The following is a 26,891-nucleotide window of genomic DNA, read 5'->3' as shown; positions in this document are numbered from 1 at the left end:
ACAAAGGGAACACAAGTAATTAATGAAGATTTACCTCTTGGTGCCAGGAACTGGAATACCCCAATGCTAAGCACCTGTGTAAAACATGTTTAGTGTCTGATCCAGGAACAAAAAATGTTACTATCCACTGTTTGGAAAAATGTACTCCTTCACAGAGCCAACTATTTTAAATTGATAAGTGAGTGCACTACAAGAGTCTAATCCAATGGTATTAACATTTGTTTAAATCAGCACAAGTGTGTATTGGGGTTTTTTGGGTAGAAAATAGTTTAGATAAAGCAAGCCAGCTAAACAGCAAAAGTTTCATATCCAAAGGTTTCCAATATTTTTTGCCTGTCCTATACAGCTTTTAAAAAAATAGGGCATTACCATTTGTTTTCTATCTACCTGGTTAAGAAACTACAAATATTTTAAAGCTGCTCTAAGAATAAAACATTAAATAAAATGAGCAACCTGTTTCTAGTCTCCTAACAAATGCTGCAGACAAAAGAAAAAACCTAAGAAATCTTTTTTTATTAGTCATTCTCTCAAGTCCTTTCATATTTGGAAAGTGGTAATGTTCCTGTTCACAGGGATTAAATTAACCTAGAAGGAATTTCTACAGGGCGTAGCGGGTCTTCTTACAATCACCCTCTGAAAAACATTTATTTGTCAGCGAGTAATCAGAGACCAAAGGGTGAAGAAATGGAGCAAAAATTCAGAACAAAATTTAGAGCAAAAGGTAAGGTTTTTTTGGTTTGTATCCCATGCAGACCACAGATGTCTCCTATTGAAGAGATTTGTTCTCTGACTTAAATGAGTCAAATATTCTCCTCCCAGACCTAGATGGTGTCCTTTGTTTTCCTCTTCAGAACAAGAATTGCAGCTAATGGAACAGTGTGTAAATACATCAGATGGTGATGTATTTATATAAACATACTGCACTGCCAAAATTCCATAGTCCAAATGAAATTTAAATAGACTGTATTAGAAATAGATGATGCTCCCTTTGCCACCTCCCAGTCCTGTAGAACAGAAAGAATTAGAATTGCCCCAGTCTAGAGGATACTTTCCCAAAGAATAATATTAAGTAGGATAAACAATGTTTACCAATAAAGTATCTAGTTTTGTTGAAAGGAGAAAGGAATAAAGGTAAAAAGAGTGAGTGAAAGGTGTAATATAATTTTAAAAAACTTTTTAGACCAATCATCTGCACATCACTGCTGGATCAATATGCAGGTACTTGACCAAAAACCAATGTGCTTTGACTATTTTTCAAGTATTTGATATCAACTTTGTATAAAGATTCTGCATACACAACAAACTACCAAAGATAGATGAAAAATGACTGTTTTTCCAAGTCTGAAATTAAGTATTAAAAACTAAATTAAAGTATTCCAGAATAGTATTCCACATGGTACTAACATGGTACTAACAATTTGCCAAATTAAATTCTACGTATCCCAACTGACCATGGGTTGATAAAAATCTGCTAAGTAGGTATTAAAGGAAACAGAAATAGTGTGCAATATTTAAAAACCAGTTTGTAGTTTGGAGAAAACGTCTAAAATCCCGAATTAAAAAACACAAATGAAGTGAAAGCTTTAACTGGTACACACTGTTCACACCTATATTTCAAGTTTGGAAACGCATATTTTCAAGCAGCAATACAAAAAAGTATCCATGAAGAATGCATAATCTCTGAAAAAATTATGAAAACATCCCTGCTACCATTACATTTCTAAATACAAAACTGACTACCATATTGTTGCTTCTGTGTAGCGAGAGAAGTTCATTTTCAAAACAGATAAAATTCAGTCTTTAGGTGTGAATGGTATGAATGACAGTCTCATTTTTAAATTTCTTAGTTGTTTAGGATCCTTAAGCATGCAAGCCTCGTAGAGGAGGGCCCACCGAGGGGGCAGAGGTGGCTTATGACATCCAGTTTAGGACAGAGCTGGGAAAGCCTCTGGGTCATCTACATCAGGAGCAGAAGCACTTGACTGAAAGAAAAACATATTATAGAAATTAACTGGAGAACCACAAAGTTTTTAATCTTTACACTTTTCGTCTTTTTTAATGTTATGCATAATGATACACTTGTGTCTAGCAAGTTGGAAGCTTAAAGTTAAGAAAATGGCTAAAATGCCAAACAACGGGTTTTCAAAGTAGTATATAAAACAGTCAAAATAAATTTACTGAAATTTCCTATGATTTTTTCCACAGTAAATCACACTGTCAGATCTCTCACACTAACATTTTACTGCTGCTACTCCACTATTCAGTTATCCATTTTGGGCATCACTATAGTTATAGTACATCTATCTCATAGTGCCATGTGTTTTTCAAAAGGTATAAAACAAGTGTGTGTGTGTGTGTGTGTGTGTGTATATATATATATATATATATATTATATATATATATGTATGCGCACATATGGCTGATCCCATTCTATTAGAAGTACAGCCTTAGACATGAACCAAGTGACAACCTGTGATGTGGCCATATATTGACACAAATTCTAAGTCTTGTCATGGCATGAAGGGATGGGTCACAACAGTGTTGTTGACTGTATAGTTTTTATTCATAGATGAAAATGTAAATATTTTGTCACTTTAAAATCTGTAACTGTTTATGCCAACACAGAGATATACAATAGAACTGGGGAAAAATAAGTTTCTTGGGAATTCACAGAATTTAAATAAGACTAGTTTTTCAGGAATAGAGTTCTGTTAAACCCAAGTCTGAGTTCAAGTGGAAACCTGTGCTAACATATACTAGAGTTGAAATACACCAAGCAACAATTGGCAAGCTAAAGCTGAACTAAAGAGTCCCTTAAGCATATCTTCAACCATCTTTTATGAAGGTTGCTATGCTGCATCTGAATAAGGATGCAATGATTAAATTAGGAATGAAGAGGCTTCAACCTCAACCCAATGTTCCAAAAATCCAAACTGCAATTGCAAGAAAGAAGGAATTTCAAACAAACAGAAAGGGCAGAAATGCCAAAATCCAAATATACACCCCCCCCCCCACACACACACACCCCTCCATCGCTGGGAGTATGGACATCAGTGGGGCAAGGATCTGCTATGCCAGGTCTCTAGCCCTCCCGTTTTTCCATTCCATCAAAACTAAAAAGATAAGCCATAAAAGCCAATCCATGCAGAAACCAATTGTCTCCACAATAGACTAGCCTAACTCAAAGGTAAAATAAACAAAACGCTATCATTGTAAATCACCAACCTGATTGGGTGTGTGGATCACGTCAAACTCCTTCACCAACTGGAAGGAAACACACAAAGTCAACACAAAATAGCTGCAAGATCTGAAAGCCTTCAAGAATGCCATCACAAAAACAGTCAAAGAAATTAGGTGTCATACTGGAGTACCAAGTTAGAACAAGAAATACCTGGATTTTGGGCATGATTCTAAGGAAAGAAAACCCAATTCAACAGCATTTGTAGCATCATTTCCCAACTACTAAATCTAAACATCCAAGTGAGCTAATGCAGAAGAGAAAAGAAAACCAGATTTCTGTGAGTGTTGCAAGTGAGCAAGGTATTTTGAATAAGGAGTGATTACAAGCTGGCCTACATTTGAAAAATTACACCAGTGCTGCAACTAAATAAATTTAAAAGGTGCAAACCTCTAGCATAGATGCACTTAAATTGGTTAAATGACCAACTAAACTTGCTCATACTGTATCTATAGCAGGGATGATTTGCTTTAGGGTTACACTGGTACAGTTCTTCTAATACAGACAAGCCCTAGGTGCTTTCGCTTTCTAGTGAGAGAGAGAATTGTTGCAGAAACCAGGAAAATAGAAACTACTAAAGCAGTAATGACGGAAGTCTACCGAGGACAAGAAAAGGTAGAGGGAATTAAGAAGTATTTTAAGTGAAAACATGAAGACCTGGTTTCTACAGTCTGCTACCTTTGCATACTTTTCTAGAGGAAAATTTACATCTTCTGGAACATGTCTGAGTCAATGGAAAAAATGCAACCATAAACTGTGAGTTGTGTGTCAGGGATAATATAGACAATTAGAGATGACAAAGCATTCCTAGGCACCGTGTAACCTATAATGACACCTGAAAGAATTTTTTCACTTCAAGGTCCCAGAAGCAAAGACAAGGTTTTCATCTCGAGGCCAAAAGACCAAAAACATCAAGACACTTGACCACGGCCTTGGACAGACCAAGAGACTACCTACACTTGACCAGAGCTAACATTTGAGAGTCAATTTTGCCAATAATGAAAACATTGCCAAGTTACATCCTTAAGTTCTAGTAGAAAAACTAGTTTACCTGAAACTTACAGGGATACATGCTAATTGTGCAGTTTAAGTACCTCAAGAGTGCTGATTATGTGTTTCCTAGCTGTGACAGGCTCTTTCTCCGCTCCAACAGGAGGAAGGATGGACTACTAAAACAATGATCTCTATAAAAAGAATACACATATCACAGATTCCTAGGCCAGAATGGACCACTGATCATCTAGTCTGGCCTCCCGTACAACACAGGCCACAGAACTTCCCAAAAATAATTCCTAGAAAATATCTTTTAGAAAAACACCCAATCTTGATTTAAAAATTGTCAGTGATGGAAAATTCACCACACCCCTTGGTAAACTGTTGCAGTGGTTAACTACTCATGTTAAAAATAATGGCTTATCTAAAAATGGCAGAGATTTCTGGAAAAGCTTTATGATCTATTAACCCAATTTGCTGGGAAAGAGACTGTTAAAAAGAAAATAATTTGTGGATCTAAGCAGATTACTTACCTTGTCAGTTCTGCTTCCACGCCCGGGCCTTCCACCACGCCCCCGGCCACCTCTACCGCCTCTGCCACCACGTCCGGGGCGACCAAGGTCTCCAAAATTGATCTCCAGCTGGGACGTAATATCATTTGCTGGTTTACGGAAGTGATGATCCATTACAGAGTCTTCAGCATGAGCCTAAAATTAAAACGAAAGCATGCACCACACCACTTAAAAAAATTCCGATTTAAGGCCCTGCTCTTACAATCACTTAGCTATGAGCTTAGCTTTACGCAAGTACATAAGTATGCTAGGTTCAGAGTCTAAGATCAAGAAACCAGCAGGTTCTTCTCCTTATGAGAAATAGATCAACTTTGTTTGAATAATACAGAAATTCCACTAACATACAAGCTAGCATACAGCAAAGGAAACATTTGCCAAAAGAACTTTAAATGGAACACACTGGGCTATTCCTAGATCTTTCTTGTATTCCATTACAGGAACAAGAGCTGATTTAGCTTTTCTGAAAACAGAACTGAAAGAATTTACTTAGCATCCATATCTTTCTCACTAAGAACAATAAAAAGGCAATACTGAATCTCATTTTCTATTGTTCTCTCTTTCCTCTTCCAGGACTCCTGCTAGTTCTATATTTCAATTGTTATTCATTGAGTGTCGATAACCTTTGCATATTTAACATGATTGCTTTTTAACTTTCTCTATTTGCATATCCCTCTGCACTATCTAAACCCAAGAAAAAAAGTTTCATAGTACTTCACCCACCATACCATTGCCCCAAATGGCCAATGGATTAGATGTACGCACGATATACTGCAACCATGATGGCAGCGAACATACCATGCTTAAAAAAGAACAAATTGGTATCATGAGCTATAGTGAAAATTACACAAGAGCCCTAACCTTGTGCCATATTAGTGCATACTTAAAAAAAAAATCTTCTGGAGCTAGTTGGCCCCCAAGGTATTCAGCATTTATTGTGTTGAGGAATCCTAAGGACCAGTACCAAAATGTATATTGGCAAGTCAGTAAGGCTGGGGGTGTTATTAACAAACACATGCATAATACAATTAATCATTAAAAAACAAAAAACAAAACCAGTGGGAAGTCTAGAAAACTATATCAACATTACAAAGCCATTTACATGCATCTTTTTTGAGCTGGCTTCCTAAAATGTACTTACTTCTGGTAGGCTATTAAGTTTTCAGTTACAGTATTAGTTTTACCAAAAGAGTTAGCTTATTCAAAACCAGATTTTATCAGAATAAAGAGCCATAAATAGCAATTGTCAGTTAACATTAAATGATTTAATTTAATTTCAAAGAGAACATAATCCCCTCCTTTTTCGCTGAAGTTAAAATAAATGTTTGTTGACTTCAGACCGATTATTTTCTACTATGATTGGGGGGGGAGGGGGGTAGGAGATGATTCAACTATTGCAATAAATACACATTATGGCTTGAACAACCAGAGGCTGCATAACACATCAGAAAATGAATCTATTTTTAGTAAACTGGGTAGCACATAAAAGCCCCACCATGAGGATCATGGAAGGCCTCACTGTGATAGGCTCTATACAAACATATATGAAGATACTGTCCCTGCTCAAAAGAACTTACGATCTAATTTAAGACAAACTAACAAAAGAGTAAAAAAACAGGAGGGAAATGAGGGCAATAGTAATAAGAACATATGATTACACCGGCACATTTTATGCATGGCTTGATGTTTCCACCTCATTTTGAAAGCTATTCTAAGTATGAACGAACAAACAGCAATTCTCTCTGGCACTATCTCGCCATTATCAGCTGATGATTTCCTGTAGGCATCACGGCAGAAGTGGGTCTTGAGGTGGGTTGTGAAAAATAACTTTATGGACTCTCTCAGGATGGTGGCTTCTGTGTATAAGGCGTGGTATGAAAAAAGTAAGAGGGACTTATGAAAGAAGCAGACACTTAGGAAGCAAAGGGTTGTAATTTTGTGGGGAGCAAACATTCTAGTTATGTATGACCGTTTCATGATACACAGCAAGGCACCAGGCATGGACAGAAGAGTTATATACCATATATTATATGCTCTATTGTTATTAATTTCCTTGCATATGTTTTCATATAATGATTAGCTGATTAAGGAGGTCACATCAAAACATACCGTATATACTCATTCATAAGCCGAATATTTTTGGTAAAATGTGACGCATCAAAGAGCGGGGATCGGCTTATAAACAGGTCGACACCAAAATTTGATGATTTTAAACTCTATGAAATCATGAATTGAGTATCTAATACATTGTCTTTTTTTTTTTTTTTTTTTTTTTACTGGAAGCATCTGCAGGGATGGAGCCCCTCAGCTCCCATTGGCTGGGAACGGCAAACCGCGGACACTGGGAGCTGAAGGGCTCCGTGCCTGTGAATGCTCCAGGTAAACAAAACGTCCAGGCCCGCTAGCGGCTTAAACTTTGGCTCCTGGCCCATTAGGGTGCCAACCCCTGAAATATAGGGATGGCTTATGAAAGGGACATACAGTTTTTGCTATTTTTACGTAACCATCTTGGGGGGTAGGCTTATAAACGAACGGGCTAATGAATGAGTATATACGATAAATATCACTAATTACAGCTATAAAGGATTGGTACCTCATTAGACTCCAGCGGACTCCCCGGCATTTCTGTCATCCCCTTTGTCTGATGCAAGTTGTGTGTCCACACCAAAGGTATAAAAACAAAAGGAAGAAATGAGACTCCATTACATACAGAAATACCAGACACTAAGGTTAAGTGAACCCGCTGAATACATACGCCACTGAGTACATGAAACAACAAAAGGCTACACAAGTACCCACAAAGAGAAAAAGACTGCGTACAATTGCAGATTCATGGAGTGACGTATCTTGATTCAACAGTGGTCAAATTTAAAATACCACAACTGCAAACCCAGTGAGGAAACAAAGATGCAAATTCACATCTCAGGTTCTCAGCCACCACACTGAGTTGTGCAGTATAAGAACCTAAGCTGGTATATTAAAGTATTGCTCATCCGGTAAAAAAATATCTACACATAGTCTGGATTTGTGGGTCACTGTTCCAACTGTAAGGCTGATATAAGAAATCTTGTGTTTTTCACAAAGGGTCATAAAAAAAAAAAGAACCAGAAAAAGTTTACAAAGAGGACTTACAGTTTTCTGAATTTTCAAAGATCTCAGGTATTTTCCAACAAACAATTTAAAGCTTTTACAGGTACCTCCCACCACACTATATCTCTCACTATGAAAATTAGGACAGGCAAGAAAGCTTGGAAGCATAGCAAACAATCTGTATAGCAAACATGTATGATATGGACTGATTAGCCAGCAAGTCTTTCGCCACTAAAATTATTTAAACCTGAAACTTTAAATCCTTTTTACAATGCCATTTACATTTTGATTTTTCAGCTATGTCAACAGAATTTGTGTATGACTCAGTAAAACAAATCTGAAGGGCAACATTTGAGATTTGTTTTATGTCACACAATCCAATTTAATGTGTACGTGGAAAGGGTTTTATTGAATTTGGATCAAGATTCCCAAAATTCAACAGATCTCATCTTAAATCTAACAATGAGAGTTACTTTTGAGTGAATTTTACTAGACAACCACCGTTTTTTTTTACTGTTTCATGGAAAATCTGAAAAGGATAAAACAGCTAGATAAATGCTTGGCTGTAACTCCTTGAAACAGCAAACAAGAAAATTGAGGTTGGTATGGGGGGCAATTCTTTCATGACTTTAAGGCAGATGGCGAGCACTGGACACTTAAGTCCTCTATCCTTAGAGACTCAGGGTGGCACTTGCCCACCAATTATCTCAAAACGTATTTGAAGGGTTGAAAATTGTTCCATCACCAAGCCCATTCAATGCCTGATTACTCTGTTGAGACTATCAATTGAGGCACACTGTGATCATCTGTATTGTCCACAACAGTCCAGAAGGACCTGGACTGAAACCTCAAACATATATATATATATATACACACAAGCCAAACCACTATTGCATGGCAACTTTTGATTGCTATCGATCAGAGCAAGGTTTGCACCAGTGGCCTAAATGTGAATTATTCCATATCACATCATCAGATTTCATGCTTTCATGGTTGATCAGGTGGTATGAAAGAAGGAGGAATGGAAATAGCCGCAAATATCGATTTCTGGATTCTGTTTGACAACTTTTGGATTATTGTACTCCTCAATCCGTTGGTAGAGAGCTCATGCAACTGCTATTCTGGACTTCTATGTTATGAAAAGCTCCCTTTCCATATTCAGCTAATAAAAATGTACCTCCCTTCTTTGAATCCGTGACAAATCAATACGGATGGGGAGAGGCGTTTGTTGAGCTGAAATACTGAGAGTCTTTATATAAATTTTTAAAAATTAAAAATTGCAACTCCAGAAAATAAGAAAGTTACTAATTAAGATAAAAGATATGGTATGTATATACCTTTGCATGTGCTCAACAGTATTGCCGCAGTATTTTATCCTTATTTTATTTTTAGAGGAGACAATAAAATTCAAGTCTCCTTGGCCAGATACCAAACTGATCTGGTTTAGAGAAAAAGGTTCCAGACTGTCTGCATGACTTCAAGAGCCGCTAAACTTCCAAAAAAATATTAGATTGTCTTAACACACAAACATATAGGTAAATAAAAAATCAATTATCTAACGGCAATTAGAAAATTCTCTCTCTCAAAGAATTATATGGTCTATATCCCTTGGAAGTCAGTTTTTCCTAGTATAATCTCATCATTCTCCACTTCGCCTTTCTAGCAAGAGCTGGGTCTTATAGAAACAAATTAACCCAGGAAATTATTTTTTTTATTTTTGTTACTGTAGCATCTAGGAGCCCAAGTGATGGATCAGAACCTCGCTGTGCTGGGCAGTATATAAACACAGAACAAAAAGAGACAGTCACTGCCCCAGCTTACAACTTACTTCCCCCATAAAATACGGACTCCCAATGATGTCATTCCAAAAGAATTCACTCTTCTGAAAAGCCGTTTATTTCTATACTGCGAGGCAAAATTTAAACTAAAAAATAAAAACCTGTCTTTTCTACTGATGCCATGCACATTCAAGTGTTTTTATTGACAAATTTTAAATATTCTTTAGTTTAAGTAAAATGGCAAGTACTGAGTCTGTAACAGCACACAGATCTAAGCACTTATATAGCCACAATCACAGTATTATCCAAGTACTGCCTAGTCTCAGAATGTACTCTTCAACAAGAGGCTAGTATTAGTACCCTCATTTTATAGACGACGAACTGCGGCTAGAGTGCTCATCTATCCATACATGTAGTTTAAATTCTATGAAAAATAAATTGGGTATGTATACTTAACAAGAGTGACAGATGTAAAAAGTTGAGAGCATCAATTTATCCAATTAGAAAAACTAAGGAGAGTAATTACAATTTACTGGCTTAGTGGGAGTCAGTGCAAACTACGGAACAAAGTTCTAGATCCTTGGCTTGTCACAGACCACGTCACTCATCCTTTTTTGAAGCTAATATTTAAAACAAAGACAACTAAAAAGCCCCTTAATGACTGTTTGCAAAGCTGTTTTAAACCACTGGCTAGTCCGCATTACAAAACGATGCCGTTTAAGTTTCAGGAGAGGAAGCAAATTCAAAGGAATTTGCATCTGTGAAGCTTCTAACACCAGTGTGCGAGGTCCGATAATCTGCTAGATATTGTGGGGATTGGATACTGTGATTCTTCACAACACTGGATTGCCCTGTTTCTGGTTCATAAAACAGTTACTAGAATGAACATTACAGAAAAATAGCAAGTACTCCGTGGTTTCTTTAATTTAATATTCTTTACAGGCGCTCTAGGTAGCACTGCAAAACATCAGGATACTGACATTATGAAATTAGATGTTACAGAGAGGGCCTATATGTTCAGACACGTTTGTACAGGGCCTACTACAATGAGCTCGTATCCTGACTGAGACCTTTGGGCATGACAGTAACAATAAAAAATTACTGAATGTATTATTTGATACTTGATCAAATGCCTTTCAAAGTTTAAGCTATAATTTGTTTAAATGCACTTGCATGTTGATAAGGTAAGGTTTTATTTTAAATGCTCAAAAAGAACTTCCTTATGAACCTATCAAAACTGCAGTACCTCTCCAGAGTTTTAACACACTACTTTTGTAGATAAAAAAATAATACCCACTAAGCTAAAAAGAGACAGCCCAGTAGCCGAAACTGACTGCACTAAACGGTTTTATTTATGCTGCTTAAAAATTTTAGTAGCAAAGCACCCTATTCCTGCTTTTAAACAGCAATTTTATTGCCATAATCTTCACGTCAAGAAATAAAATCTGCACGTCAAACAGTAAATATATTTTAACAGCATGAGATCTAGGCACTTTGGAATACCATTAAGTTTTACTTTACCTCCTCACTCTTTGACTTATGGAGAACAAATCCTTTTTTCCATTGCCCATCAGCACCCTCATTTGGTTTACGGATGTTGAATTCAACTTTTGCACGATCCTTATTCTGAATAGCTTTCCATTCATCCAGGGTCATTTCTTTTGGGCCTTCTTCCTTAACCTCTTCCACCTCATTCTCTCTGAATGAAATTCATTTTTATTATGATTACTTAATTTCTATTCATTAATATTTTAAATAACTATGCATAGCAAATCCAAAAACAGTGCATCAGTATCAGAATATAGGGGAATTCATTGTGTCAAAGATTTAGTAGTAGTTATTAGGATACAGAGTAGAAAATCTTCAGAACTCTGCCCTACAGAAAGGGTGTGTTGCTTTTCAAAAGTAAGATGGGATGTCCACCCTAACCAACAAATAAAAACTCAGCAACAGCAGAGCAAAGTGCCTCTGAACAACAAAATGGGAGTATAGCACAGTAAACAGTTTCAAGTTAGTAAGGCCCAATGTACTCCTATACCCATTAATGCTATTTTTCACAGCAAATGAGATTTTTACCTTTTGCCATGGAATCAGTTTTTCAGATGTCCCCTAGCAGATGATGAAAATAAGACTGGGATGGCAAGCAAATTAAGTGAGGCACACTATCATATACTGTTCTCAGTCTTGGCAATTTTTCAAATACGTATTTTAATAATTGTTTCTTCATTCAATTTCTAATCTTAAAATGCACAAAATGGTTTACACCTCCACCAGATCACAGTTATAGTCTCACCTACCTTGAAACAATAATTGTAAACAACTTAAGATCTGATTCCTAAGTATTGCAGTTTCACTCACTAAGTGTCTCTGATCTCTGCCAAAAAAAACCCCTATTTTGTATCTTTTAAATACTCGGTCACTGTGTTCAGTAACAGATTGTGCTCTAATTACCCATACTGAGAACACAATGCTGTACCTATTTCACCTAGTATGTTTATATAGGGCAAATGATACCACTAACATTCAGTATTTACATTTCATTGGACTTCTTGGGAGAACAGTGTGCATAGGCATATGTAAAATACTATAAAAGCATCAACTAAATGAGAAAGTTTCTTGTTATTTAGTAACCTTAATTTGTGGTGTGATAATGGAAAGGTATTTTTTTTAATGTTAAACAAAGACTCAGACTTAAGTACTCAGCTGAAACAGTTCAGCTGTTTCAAAGAACAAGGTTATGGAAAATATGTTTGGCCATGTTTAAAAAATTGTTTTCAGCTACTTTGCTAAGAAGCTCTACTATTCCATGCTTTGGAGGAAGGATCTGAAATTTGGCAAGGAGGATTACCCAGGTTTCAGGATGCCTTTTGCCATCTCTGAAAATTTGCACCGATGTGGAAAGATATAAGCCTCCAAAAATATCTCAGTTTGCACATGTTCAGCAAAGACACAGCTCCTGAGACCAGACTGCATGTGCCATCCCCAAAGAGCAACTAAGCATGCTGCCTCTAGGGGCACTGGAACTAAAAAACAGGAATGTCTGCCTTGCACCCTCAATACTACCCCCTCCTGGTGCCCACGCAGCATGGATGGAAAAGGAAGAAGCTCAAATGCAGAAGAGGATGATAAGGGAAGTGATGCTGGGCAGATAGGAAAAAAGCATAGGGAAGATGACTAGAGGCAACAAGGAGTAGCAGGGAAGGGGACAGGAGCAGAAGTGGCAGGTAGACGCTGGGGGGGATCAAGGGCAAAAGGGTCTGTAACCACTAAAGCACACTCTCTTAGGGCATGCTTACATCAACTTAACTATGTAAGCGTACACACCACAGTGTTCCTCCTGCCACCGTAACTTGCCTGCTACACCAACCTAGTAAATCCACCTCGACAAGAGGCATACAGCTTAGGTTGATGTAGTTTGGGTGATGCAGCATCTGTAACTGTCTGCCGCAGGGAGTGGGGAGCTGAGAGCCCTGGCAGTAGCTGGCCTCCAACTGGGAGCTCCATGGGGAGTTGAGAACCTGGTTAGCAGCCAAGCTTCCAGCTTGGAGCTTGGCACCGAGCCGAGAGCCCAGGCTCTCAGCCCCCCCACACTGCCCCTCTTCAGTCAGTGCAAGCACTCCTAATGAGGACACACACCACACACAGAAGGACAGCAGCGTGGACATGAAAAACTGCAGTAATTACTGCAGTGCTGTAAGTCGACCTAACGTAGGGTTGACTTAACTTTGTAGTGTAGATGTGCCTTTAGAGAACCTAGAATTGATTTAATTATTCCTGAGTGAACTTTCTGAAACCAACTAGCGAAGTGTCTCCCCATCTCCTTCTAATGGCAGGTACACAACCTTCTTCCATTACCACAGTTACTCTATTAGCTCAAGCAGTAGAGGACTACTGTGAATTTAAAGATCCCAACCTGCTGATGACCCACAGGCAGGGTTATCAATATAGTTCCACATGATTTTTTTCTTTAAAATTTAAAAAAAAAAAAAAAAAAAAAAAAAAACCACTTAGGAAACTGCATCCAGAAATCATGTTAAAAGAACATTAATGTCACAAAGTCAAGCACTCAAAAGTTAGGAAATTCCAAAATTAAGTTTGCTTGTACAGCATTAGCCCCTCTCGTGCATATGCATTATGATACTGTCTTTAATTACATGATCACATATTTTCCCCCATATGACCCAACCTCATTCAACACAGGATGAACAGCACTCACTGATAAGGAAGCTATTCAATATTTCTTTTTTATCTTCATCCAAACCCGGTACTGAAAACAGTATCATTAATTTCTTCTGGGCCCTTTCTATAGTGCTTATGATAATATATTGCTTTACAAACATGAATAATTTTATCTTCACAACACTCATGTGAAGTGAGGTAAGCATTATATCCATTGAGAAAGAGATTAAAGCCAAAATTGTCAGAAATGTAAACTAATTTTGGGCATCAAATTTTAATTTAATTTTTTATTTTAATGTATTACCTCATTTACATTTTAGGCCTGTTTTTTCATATTACTTAGTTTTTTATAGCACTTTATACATTCAAAGGAGAGCCCCCATTTACAACAGTTGCAGTTGTAAGTGCTCACAATTGCTGCAACTCAGACACTGGGTGTCTCATGGGGTAACCAGAAAATGAGAAACCTAGAACTGCTTATGAAAATTTTTGTTTACACGATTTGCCCAGAATCATATAATTCCTCTCTGGCATAGGCAGGGATAGAACCTATCTTTGCAGGGTGGCTTTCAACTGTATTAACCACATCCTTTCTCTACCTGCAGTTCCATGCCTCATTCACTGTACATCTTCCAACTTCCACTACAAACAAGGTAGGGGTCCTTACAGACAACTACAACCCCCTGATTCATCCCCCAGAGCACAGTCTGTCCTGTGCATGAAGCAAAGGTCGTGTGCTCTTGTAATTAAGGACTGTTTCATAATGCATACTCACAAGAGCACCAAATTAAGGTTCCACAGGCAGCCTTAATTCTGGCATTTTCTAATTTTGAGCGCTTGATTTTGCAACCTTAATGTTCTTTTAGTGTAGGTTTTTTGAATGTAATACATACTGCCATTGAATCAGACAGCTTTGCACCTCATAAATAAAATACACAACAAGAGACTAGTCTCTTCCTCCAGCACTGGAAAATTCTCTAGCAATACAAAAAGCTACAGTAAGTCACTGCACTGGCCTTTTCTAACAAATACCAGTAGGTCATGATGTGCCTACTGGTATTAAACAGGTTTAAAACAAATACAAGGAAGTTCTTCTTCACGCAGCGCACAGTCAACTTGTGGAACGCCTTACCTGAGGACGTTGTGAAGGCTAGGACTATAACAGCGTTTAAAAGAGAACTGGATAAATTCATGGTGGTTAAGTCCATTAATGGCTATTAGCCAGGATGGGTAAGGAATGGTGTCCCTAGCCTCTGTTTGTCAGAGGATGGAGATGGATGGCAGAAGAGAGATCACCTGATCATTGCCTGTTAGGTTCACTCCCTCTGGGGCACCTGGCTTTGGCCACTGTCAGTAGACAATATACTGGGCTACATGGACCTTTGGTCTGACCCGGTACGGCCGTTCTTATGCCTAAAGAGGGACTTTAGAAGTTATTAGCGCTCAAGACAGAATTTTCTCAATTCAAGTATATTCCTCTCCTGTTAGTTCATGCTACACTGAAATAATCAGTTGTGGCATATCATACGGCCATAGTGGCTTCAATATGAGATCAATCAGAAGGAGAAAATTGAATTCAAAGGTCTTTACTTACAACCAAAGGAATAAACAAAATAATACATTAGCAGCAAATTAGTTTGGATTTGTTTAGTTTTGCCTCCCTAGTCTCCATTTCCAACAAGAAGTTTACCAAATACCTCATTCTAAAGTTTTAAAAATCTCAGAGAGCTTTCTATAAACCTATCTCATTAAAATTATTTACCCCTTGTTAATTTGATAGTTTAAAGAACATTAAGGAAAATAATGTTGAAGTGTATGATCATGCTTCCAGAACAAACATTTAAAATAAATCGAACGTAAATGAGTTCAGTGTAAACTCCAAGATATATATAGCTCTGTACAAACAGAAGCCCTATTTACGTGAGAACACATCAGTCCCCACTTACCCACATCATTTCCATTTTCATCCAGTTATCTTATGCTCCCACTCAAGCCTGTTTGACCAACCACCTCTTATCTTCTTTGCATAATTCCCAGTTTCCATGCTACTTTCTATGCTGTCTCAGGTGGTGGGGGCAGCCTCCCAATGGATTTCCCTTCCAATCTGTTCCATGAAGCTTATGTAAACTAACATCCACAGTTAACTTTACTGTCCAATGCCTGAGTTACCTTCTACCTATTTGTCCTCATTTGGCTAAGGACGTCCCTTCTGTTGGCATTCTGCATATTTTACTAATGGAAAGTGTCTACATGCTATTTGAACAGATTACAAATTGCTATTCCAAATTTAGGGTGAAATTCTATGTAAACCACCCCATGGTTCAATAGAAACACATCCTAATTCAATAAGAACACTAATAAATGTGTGTACTGCTCTTTGAAAATGTACAGCAGTGTGTGAGCTTGCAAACTTACTTTCTTATTTTCTATCCCACCCATCTTTTACCTAAACTTGACCAAATTAAAATTACTAGACTTCTTTCTCCTACTTTAGCATTCTATACTCCAGATCTGCTTCAAAGGTACCTAAGCTACTCCATGCTGCAGGGGAAACCTGATTTCCACTAAATGCAGCTCACCTGAGATTCACACTAGTATGCTACTCAGACGCATGCTAGAATAGGATATTACTCCAATAACTTCCAGGAGAAGCAAAAATTGTTTGATCAACTGTTAAACATATTAAATATTAGTAATATTAGTCTGTTTTGGTTTGAAACACTTCATTTTTAACACAAGCTTTAATAATGACAAACTAAGCTTCTAACACGTCCAGCAAAATATGCTTAACATTACAGCTATTGAAATTAGTGGTTTTAGTTTAACATAACTGTTTTCCTATAAAGTATATATTGAATGCAATTCTGGGAGGCAAATGCAAGACTTCCATGTGATTCACACTGTAAAAATGATCTTCAACATGAACCAAACTGTTTAAACAGCTGTAACAAGTAGAAATGGACTCAGTACCAAAACTCCGATTACGTCAATGTAATTATTTTAAATAAATCTATCAATAATATGTTTATCATACTAGTGCTCTCAATGCTGATTTTTCCAAAACTGTGTTCTGACTTACTGGTTGAGCATTTTGAGTGATGTCAAGAGCTACTTTTGGGTAAAGAACAAAATGTTAACATTTAAAAGGTATTACTATTAAAGCCACAAACAGAAGGATGCAGTTTTTCATCCACCCAACTTCACATCAAGTGTTTCAGAGATAATCTGTTTTAAGGAACATTTGTATATTAACAACTGATTTATCATTTTGGGTAGTGGGAATCTAGTGCATCATATACTCAATTCTGCAGCACTGTGGAAAATGTAGTTATCTGTAAACCCTCCCTGTTGGGTGGATCCCTACTCTAACCTTGAGTAAGTCTCCCTTCCACAGCAGATTTTTGTGTTACTGTTTTGTTGTTTTAGGGGCCAAATCTCAAAACACCAGCATGCAGCAAGTGGTTAGACTGAGCCAGAAATCCCTGGAAATGCATCACATACACTCGCCTCAGGCTCTGGAGGACCAATCAAGATGTTCCACATCCTGAGCACTTCCCTGCCATCCCTAGTGCACGGGAAATCTGCTGGTGGATCCACTGACCCCACTTCTGCTCACCTACATACTAGAAGGTGGGGATCTTCACCACAACAGAGATGCATGGGACATGGGGCAAACTGCACTTCTGCTGTACCAGAGTCTTCCCCAGCCTTACAGGGGCAAAATTTGGCCTTTAATACTCAATTTAGGAATGGACAAGGACACTTGATGATTTCCTGTTCTGTTCATTCCCTCTGGGGCACCTGGCATTGACCACTATCGGAAGACAGGATACTGGGCTAGATGGACCTTTGGTCTGACTGTTCTTATCTAAATTTCCTCACTGAATAATAAAACTTTGCCCTCCTCTTCATGACTATCCCCAAAGTCATTAATGAGAAAACTGACTGGTACTACATCCCTTATTAGAATTTTCTCAGACAAATGTATACTCCGAGTTACCCTCTAATCCAGTTGTCATTTCTTAAGAGATTGTCACATGGGACTGTATCACATGCCATACTAAAATTGACAAACTACATTTCATTCATCTACTACATTTATTATCTTATCAAAGTTTCACATTACGTTTTCATGAACCCCAGGTCCCACTACTGATTATCTTGTTTCCTATATAGCCACTTGCTTTTATTCAACCAATCCAACAGGTGTTAAAAAAATCACTGATTTCCAATTCTCTGGTTCCCTCTTTCTTTGAAGGTTAAGTTAAATTAAATTAAAAGTAGTCAAGTTATCTGCAAACAACACATACACACAGCAACAGAACTGGGAAGACATGCAATATTTTCAGAAGTTTGGCCATCATCAATACAACTATTTTGGAAACCCAAAAGTAAAAAGAAGTGCTGCCTACCAACTCTCTCTTCCTGCGTAGTTACTCTGCTCAGATGTGGCTGGGTAGCTTTCAAGTTTTTTTGTTTTGATTTGAAGATCTTATTTTGGAAGCATATTAAAACTATAATTTAACAGATTACTAGCAAAATAAATCTGAAGGTGGCCTAGTAGTTGATGAACCATTAACATGTAAACATCTAGAAATAAAGGTAGTTTAGAACATGCTCCTCTTCTCCCCAGTCTTTCAACAGTACTGTGACCATTTACATATCTGTGGAAGAAATACCAATGGTCCCATGGGTAACAGCTCATGCCAATGGCACCATGGCCAAAGAACCCAAGAAACTAAAAAGTAAAATAGTTAAAAAAATGGTATGTGAAGCAATTGAAGAAAGTTGTAAAAAGGATAGTACTCACTTATTCTCAGAATCAGCAGGTGGGTGTTCCTCTCCTTCTGGTGTTTCCTCGGTCACGTTTGACTGATCCAAATCACTGCAATTAAGAGATTTTTCTTCAAACCACCACCTAACTGTTTAAAACTACTAAGATGTTACTGAATCTCTAACTCAGACTCACTTAATAGTCATGAGTAAGGCTACGTTTTAGTCACAGGTATCTTTAGTAAGGCATGGACAGGTCACGGGCAGTAAACAAATTCACGGCCTGTGACCTGTCCATGACTTTTACTATATACCTCTGACTAAAACTTGAGGAGAGGTGGGAAGGTGCAATTCGGGAGGGCGGCCCTGGGGGGCTGGTTCCCCTACCCTGCTCCTGGGAAGCAGGGACCCCAGCTTCTAGCTCCACCTGCTGCCTCCACTCCACCTCAAGCCTTGATTCTGCAGCTCCCAGTGGCTGGGAACTGTGGCCAATGGAAGCTGCAAGGGCGGTGCCTGCAGGAGCTGAGGGAAAGGAGTTGCTGTCGCCCTTCCGGGGAGCGCCCCCTCACCCCCCAAAGGCAAGCAACCCCCAACCTCTATCCCCAGCCCTGGAACCCCCACACACCCAAACTCCTGCTGCTGGGGGACGGGGGGCCCCCAAGACTGCCCCAGCAGCAGCTGGCGCACCTGGCCAAGACACACCAGCCGCTGCAGAAGTCACGGAGGTCATGGAATCCATGTCAAACACAGAGCCTTAGTCATGAAGTTGAGCTTTTCTCACTATTTCATGAAAAACGTGAGTCTCTTTATAGATTTAAGAAGGCCAATTGCTGCAATTTTCTGGGCAATTTTCCCAAGACTTGTATTGCTCTTAGTATCAATCCCCAATACTTCAATGCCCTGCCTCTTTCTCAAATGTAAAACTGACCCAGGCATTAAACTGAGGACTAGAAAGACAATGAAGCCCTTGAAAAAGTGTAGATGTAAAATGATGCAAAGTGACAATCACTGCTTTTCAAAAAGTGGAAAAGAAAAACATCTTAGAGTCAACCTCAAATGTTACTAGCAAGTTATTAGGTAACCTTGCGCTTGTCAAGTGTTAATAAGGTTTCAAAACCGATTTTAAGAAAACAAAGTAATGCTGTTTCCACTAACACTGGAGACTTAAAAACTCCCACCAAAAAATACAAATTCCAGAGAGGCAAATACTTTTTTTATATTTTATAAATAGTGGAAACTGGGGGACCTGTTTACATTTTTCTAATTTAAAATTTCAAGAAATTACGGATTACTAACGTTAGCTCATCTTTGACGGTTCCCCAGTTGTGTGATCCGCTGCCACCACGTTTATCCTCATGCTTTAGGCCACTGAAATGGGAATGTGAGAGAACACTAACAAAACTGAGTTAACATAATAGTGTCTGGATACAGAAATTCAAAGGCAAATGAAGATTTGTATTCTATTAAAGGCTAAAGAAAAACACACTAGGAAGAGTTTAAGACTTACGATCTATCACTTCCACTATGTCTGTCAAATTCACGCTTGCCACGGGAGTCAAAGCCATCTCCTCTGCCCATTCCACGTCCACGACCACCACGTCCACCTCTTCCGCCTGGACCACCACGACCACGCACAAGTCGGTCAATAACGGGTCTATCATAGAACAGAGGCCATTAAATTTTACATTTCCAAAATGTAAAGCACAGCTCACAGAGCCTTTCAATATATTTGTTTTTAAACTCTATGCTGTATATCGTTAGTCGAATATAAACATCCATTTAGGCATACTATGATCTAATTACTATATGAAAAAATAGCACTTTAAATGCAGCCTGAGTTCTAAAATCTTGAAACAATGCTTTAGAAGTCAACTGCATACCTTATTTCATCTAGTAATCAACCATATTTTTGCAAGCAATACAATAAATATCACAAGAACCACATATTCTCTTTAATAATGGCCATTCTCCCCCAGCTTATTTCTTTAAAAAGTAATGATGTTTTCATTATGGTACAATTGCTTAAAAATTATAATACCTGGTGGCACTATATTTAAAACACACAATTCTGGAATTCACATAACTTACGCCTTGTCTACACACAAGTTGCATTGGTCTAACTAAAATCAGTTTGAAAACCTCTAATTAAACTGACAGAATTCCCTCTATGGCTTAAAACTTGATCTATAGGTTTAGCTTTTGATTGTAAATTGAATAACTGTAAATTGACATAAGCTAAACTGATTTAGACCTATAAGAGAGTCAGAACAGAGTTCTGCACAAGTTCAAAAAAAAAAACCACCTTTAGTTAAAATCAGTTCAACTGTGTCTTTAGACTAGACCTTGGGTCCACCGTAATCTGGATCAAGTATATAAACAAAATCATGCAATAACGATAAAGATCGTTATTCTACTTTGCATGATAACTTCATCAGAAAAGATTTGTAAACAAAATTAAGATACCAATATTCTGATCCAACCAGCTCAAAGATTTTATTAATTTTGTACACCAGTAGAGGGAAATAAGAGTACTGACCCAAATCATCACAAAGATTGTTTGCAAGATGAAAAAGTCTTACTTATCCACAGAAAATTCCCCTCCTTCACCCTTCTCTTCAGCAGGTTTATCGAATCGGCGTTCACGAGGCGGTCGTCTCTCTTGTCTCCTCTCAATAGGCTTGCCTTCACCCTGAGGCGGCTGCTGCTGCTGCTGATCAGGCCGTCTGCCAATTCGTCTTATACCTAAAATAGTAGACAATCTGCATCAGCAAATTACTGAGCAACCAAGAAATTGTGACTCTACCAGCACAAAAGCAAGACACAATACAGTGTTAACATTTAGGTTTTACTTCCAATCTCCTGATGGCCAGGGGTTTGGGAGGATTTCCTTTTACAAGTAATGTTTTGTCCTTTTACTACCACAATGTAGCAGCTCCGGGCTTTTTTTTTTAATTGGCTCCTGGCAAGCAGGGGCAAGGGGTGTCAAGAGAGTCAGGGGTGCACAGCAGGCCCACCACAGTCCCAGACTGCAGGAGATCTAGTCACATAGAGTGTTGGGGTTCTTAGGGATTGGCTCGTTTTGGCCTTGTTTTGAAATGGGATTAGCTTGATTTTTGGCTTATTGTGAAAGTCAGGGTGCTTATTTATCACATGAAAGTTGGCAACTGTGCTTCAGATGTGTCACATTAAAGAAAGTCAGCATCTGCATCAGATGCACTAGAGCTCTGCTCTGATGTGTGGATGGATGAAAGTGCCTTACATCACCTTTCTGCTCCATCCTCACTCATCCTAGGACTGGTAAAGTGGCTGGGGATTGCCAGGGCCCCCTGTGCTCTAACCAAGCATCCTCCTACCCCAGATATTGTTTGTTATTTGTATTACTGTGCTGCCTAGGCGCTCTACTCATAGACAGAGACCCCACTGTGATATACAATGGATAAACTTTTCCCTCTGCCTACCAAATGGTGTAGAACCAGCTATTCTGGCTCTGTGACAGCAAAGGATTCACCCAAACCATTATAAACTTTAGGAACACTTTGTGCCACCAGCATAAGTTATTTTCTCCCTGCAGAAGCTCACTTTCCCCACTCCCATTTGCAGGTCACTTTTAAAGGGAAATTACACCAGTTTTTCACTGTGGGATGTCTGGAGGACTCTAAATGGACAATTGTATGGTATTGTTCTTTTAGAAAAAGTTAGATTACTGCTCTTTAGAATGAAAAGAGTCAGTTCACCAGAACAAATTTGTTATAAGCTCGTTTCCCACTCTGCCATTATCTTCCATAACAAGCCACATCATTTCAAAGCAACAGAAACAGCTTGATTTCTCTGTTTCTCTCCTGAACACATTCTAGTTAGAGAATTTTAGATATTTCATTTCCCCATTTTACACTACTACGGTTATTTTCATGAAAAAGGAACCTTTGTTTATTGGTATTAATATCCTCCTGCTGTTCACTCCTTATGTGGAACTAAGTTAATTGATATAATCAAAACTATATTATGTCATAAAGACCATTACGACTTCGTAAGTTATGATCAGAAGGGACAAAAGAACTCAAAGAAAAAGCAACCCTGCTTTTATGCAAATCTCTTTTGTATTGCAAAGTTCAGAATGCTAAAAATATTCAAAAGCTGGTTTAAAACAAAACATTTCAATGAAACATCAGCTGCTTTAACATAAAATCAAAACAAGCAGGAAAACAATGTATATCAACATTAGAAAAAAAGCAACACATCCACTGAAACTGTAAAAAAAAAAGATTAAAAAATTATGATTCAGCTATGAAAACAATAGCCATATTCCTCATGAACCTACTGTTTTGTAGGCTCTTATTCATAAGAGTCAAGCCATGTTGTCTTTGATCCCAAATTTAAAACTGCCAAATTTCAATCTCTATAATAAGCCAACCGCCTGCAGAAAAAGCAATGCTATATTTGGGTGGAGCTATAAGAACTAGCACATTTGTAATGATATCCAAGCCAAACACACACAAATGAACAATAACTTCCTTACCCTACAAACATGTTTTCAAGACCCAAAACTCTTGCTAAATAATCCTTTTCCATATGAAAAGATGGAAGTTAAACTCACTGAGATTTACTTTAATAGAACTCTTTGGAGGAAAGGAAGTATTATCCCAATTTTACAGATGCACAGGTGAGGCAAAGAGAAATTAAGTGACTGGTCTCAGGCCGTATAGGACATATGTTGCAGAACCTGGAATTGAACTTAGATCTCAAAAGTCCAAGTCAAGTGCTTTCAGCACAAAAATCCTCATTTCTAGCAGCCTTTTTTATGAGTTCCTGAAGGTGCAGTTCTTCAGCTCTTATATTTTGAGACTAATATATTGGAGAGGCAGTTTTGACAATGTTATGCCTATTTATGACTGGCATTTGTATTTACACATGTACCAATATACAAATTTATCCTAGCATATAAAATTAAGAATACCATTAAAAGTGAAATAAAACATTTGTGTTCTATAGAAAATCAGGCATGCTTACAATCATGAGTGAATTTTTCCTTAATACAACATGCCAAGTTTAAAACTCCCTCTACCTTTATTATTCCAGTGAATGGACTTGCCCCTGTTGGTCAGGAAGAAACAAAAGTAAGTCAGGCCCTTTTAATATGATAGTTGTCTTAAGGGTCAAAATCTTACTGTTCTGTAGCTTTAATCAGGAGTATTAACCACATTTAAAAATCTATTTCATAAGGGAAGACAGAGCAAATTTATGATAGCTGGTCTTCCAAAAAAAGCTACCAGGTTAGTAACTGTCAGTTGGTATTTTCTAAACCTGTTATTCCACTGCTCAGAATTACTTAGTATTTCCTTGGTTAAAGTGACATATTTTGGTAAAGCTATTCTCGCACTTACCAAAAGTTCAAAAAAAGCACCCGGAGACAATACTGCAATATACTTTTTCTTAAAAAGAAATGCAATGAGTTAATCTTTAGTACTGTAATTATTTCTACTCTTCTGTAGGTAGTAAGATTTTTAAGAGCTCATTTAGTTTTGGTTAAGTCGTAATTAACTTATTAGTTTGCCAAATAGTTCTTTATCCAAATATTACCAAACACTTTCAATGCACTCAAAAATTATATGATGAGAATTACAAATTTAGGCCACAATCTTTCAATCATGCATGTGCTGAAGTTTATGTACATAAATAGCTCTCAATCACTGTCCTGGCAAGTATCTTCCCTCCCTATGCCTCAGTTTTGACATCTGTAAAACAGGGATAATGATACTGATTTCCTTCCTAAAGTGCTTTGAGATCTAATGATGAAATGTGCCATATTATCTGCCAATGAACTATACACATGCTTAAAATTAAGCATTTATTTGCAGGATCAACCCATAAAAAAGTAAATCAAAGACATTAATTTTAATGTCACTATATTTTCGTATTCCTTCACTTGTTCCTAAGAAAAATTAAACTTTATTACAGTCCATAAAAATGTTTATCATACACTCATACTATTGAAGTTACATTTATTTATCTCAATCCAAATTCAAATTATTCTTAAAAAAACCAAAACAGTATTTCAGAATGAATCTGAAAGGCTATGAACTAATACTGAAAAGAACCCAGAAAAAGAGTGTTACATTTACTATTAAATGGGACATGTCCTTAGAGATGCAATTTAGGCTTAACAGACGATTATTAATCAGTCTCTAAATCATATTCCCAAATGTTTCCTTACTCATGCCTCTCTTGCCAGTTCGGTGAGTACCCCACTTCAACAATGAAAATTTTACCACAACTGGGTCCAAACATACAAAAATAAAGACATCAGATGCACCACAAATTAAAAGGCTCCATTTTGAGCTTCCCAGCCGGTGGAAGGCGGCGGCAGATAGCTTCGGCTACTGCGTTATGGGAAAGGGGATCGACAACATACTGAAAACGCACGTGGCTCAGGTATAATTAGCTCAGCTTCACTAACACTAACACGCGGCTACCGTGCTTTGAAAAGTGATGCAACTCCCTTTGGAAAAACAGACTCGGCTGATAATTTTCCGTCCCAACACTTTAAGCGTGCCGGGCCTCCCCGACACGCGGCTGCCATCCCACCCAGACCCGTATCGTCAACAGGGTCATCCAGCCTCGTCAACAGGGTCATCCAGGCTGTCGGTGCAATGCTCCGGGGCCACAAGTACTGGGTAACATACAAGCACCAGCAGGTCCTACTCAATCCTCTTTCCTAACCCTGCATAGTTGGGTCACCACAAGCCTCCTCCATCCATCCCCAGCAACTAACCTGGTTAGAGCGCCTTCGGTCCACCTCCCCACCCCCACTTAGATGCAGCCCCCTCCTTCCCAACAAGCATGTGCGACAGGCCTCACTTCCCCCCACGTGGGTAGAGAAGCAGCGGTCACGGCCTGCAACTACCCCACCCCGCCACCCCCAGGAGCAGGTGGTGTCTCTGTGGGGATCGAGCAGGGGCTGGCCCACCTGGGGCTTTAGAGACTCCAATGTTCAGCCTGTGCTGCCAGGCCGCCGGCCGCGTGTGACGGGCTGTCACCCAGGGGCGGCAGCTCTCCCTCACTAGGCCGGGAGGGGGATGCGCCGCTTCTAACGGCACAGCTGCAGGCCCAAGGGGGCTTAAAGACTCTCAACCCTGCATCGGGGGGTACAGCCTCCCGCCCCACACCATGGCCGGAAGAGCTACCGCATGTCTCGCGTCTGAAACTCCCCCCGCTCCGGTCCCGCCGCCCTGGCGTATTTGGGCGCGGGCCGCATGGGCCGCCTCCCCCGCCCGTCGTCCCCGCTCACCTTCCTTCCTAAGCGGCGCGGCGGGCTGCCCGCTGCCCTCCTCCCTGCGGTCGCCGGCGCCCCCGGGCGAGGCAGCGAAGGGGGGCAGCGGGTTCTTGCGCTCTTTCTGTGACTCCCTGCGCAGCTGCTTGGCCGCGCTGCTGCTGCCGCCGCCTCCCCCAGCCTGGCCCGAGCCCCCGCTGCCGACCCCGCCAGAGGAGTTGGCCTGGGCCGCCTGCCCGCTGCGGGCCCCGCCGCCGCCGCCCCCTTGGCTCCCGCCGCCGCCGCCGCTCTCCTTCCTCCGGCTCTCGGCCGCCCGCAGCACCTCGAAGGGGTCCGACTCGTCGTCAAAGAGCTGGTCAAAGCGGTTGGTGACGACGCAGCCGAACCCTTCTTGCAGGTGTCCGGGCATGATGGGCCCCTCTCGGCGGGATCCTCCTCCGATGCTGCCCAGGCCCCAGCCCCCTGCTCGCGATACCACACAAGATGGCCGGCCCCAAAGAGACCCGCTTCTCTTCCGGCGCCAGGAACAGCCGGGGTTTGCCGCGCGCAAAGCATCGCGGGAGCTGGAGGCGGCCGACCGCGACGGGAGCTCGCGCGCTTGGAGGGGCGGGACTACAATTCCCAGGATGCAGCGCAGCACCCGCGTGCGTTCGGGGTGGGGGGGTGAACGCGCGCTGGTGTGTGGCGAAAGGAGACCAACGCGGAGCGGGAGCGGGGGCCCGGCCGGACACCTGTCTCGCGCAGGCCCAGCCCTGCACGGCTGCAACTGCTCCGCAACAGGGCCACCCACGTGGGCAAGGCTAGCAACCGCCGTGGGCCAGGCCTCCCCTTCCCCCAGCGACTAGCACTGTGCTTCTGCTGGCGGGGCAGCAAGGCGCTGCCGCGAGGGAAACAAGGCCCCGCACAAGCCCAGCCTCCCTGCTGCTGCAGCCAGCACCGTTATTCAGAGTTGGCTCCCCATCACTTTTAAAGGGTGTTCACAGCCTGTGGAGGAAAGAGCCACG

At 39.8% G+C, this 26,891-nt stretch overlaps 1 protein-coding gene across 2 annotated transcripts; it reads right to left on the bottom strand.

The window, feature by feature from the left end:
* Nucleotides 1-1,141: 1,141 nt before the first annotated feature.
* On the bottom strand, nt 1,142-26,412 carry LOC113407209 (plasminogen activator inhibitor 1 RNA-binding protein-like). Of its 2 annotated transcripts, none has more exons than XM_026655386.1 (10): nt 25,906-26,412; nt 21,200-21,362; nt 20,128-20,274; nt 19,917-20,012; nt 18,658-18,732; nt 11,190-11,367; nt 7,394-7,441; nt 4,765-4,938; nt 3,226-3,264; nt 1,142-1,982 (listed from the first exon to the last, which is right to left on the bottom strand). In XM_026655386.1, the coding sequence occupies exons 1-10, from the start codon at nt 26,294-26,296 to the stop codon at nt 1,926-1,928; spliced, it is 1,368 nt and encodes a 455-aa protein (XP_026511171.1). In that variant the 5' UTR covers nt 26,297-26,412; the 3' UTR covers nt 1,142-1,925. The 2 variants fall into 2 exon arrangements, with proteins under 2 accessions (XP_026511171.1, XP_026511172.1); XM_026655387.1 differs by having other exon boundaries at nt 19,917-19,988.
* Nucleotides 26,413-26,891: the final 479 nt, after the last annotated feature.

This window comes from Terrapene carolina, unplaced genomic scaffold (genome assembly GCF_002925995.2).
Source record: "Terrapene carolina triunguis isolate 2854851 unplaced genomic scaffold, T_m_triunguis-2.0 Scaffold210, whole genome shotgun sequence".
In the NCBI taxonomy this organism is placed as follows: domain Eukaryota; kingdom Metazoa; phylum Chordata; order Testudines; family Emydidae; genus Terrapene; species Terrapene triunguis.
Note: the sequence above shows the minus strand (reverse complement) of the source record. Positions and strands in the feature narration are given on the sequence as shown.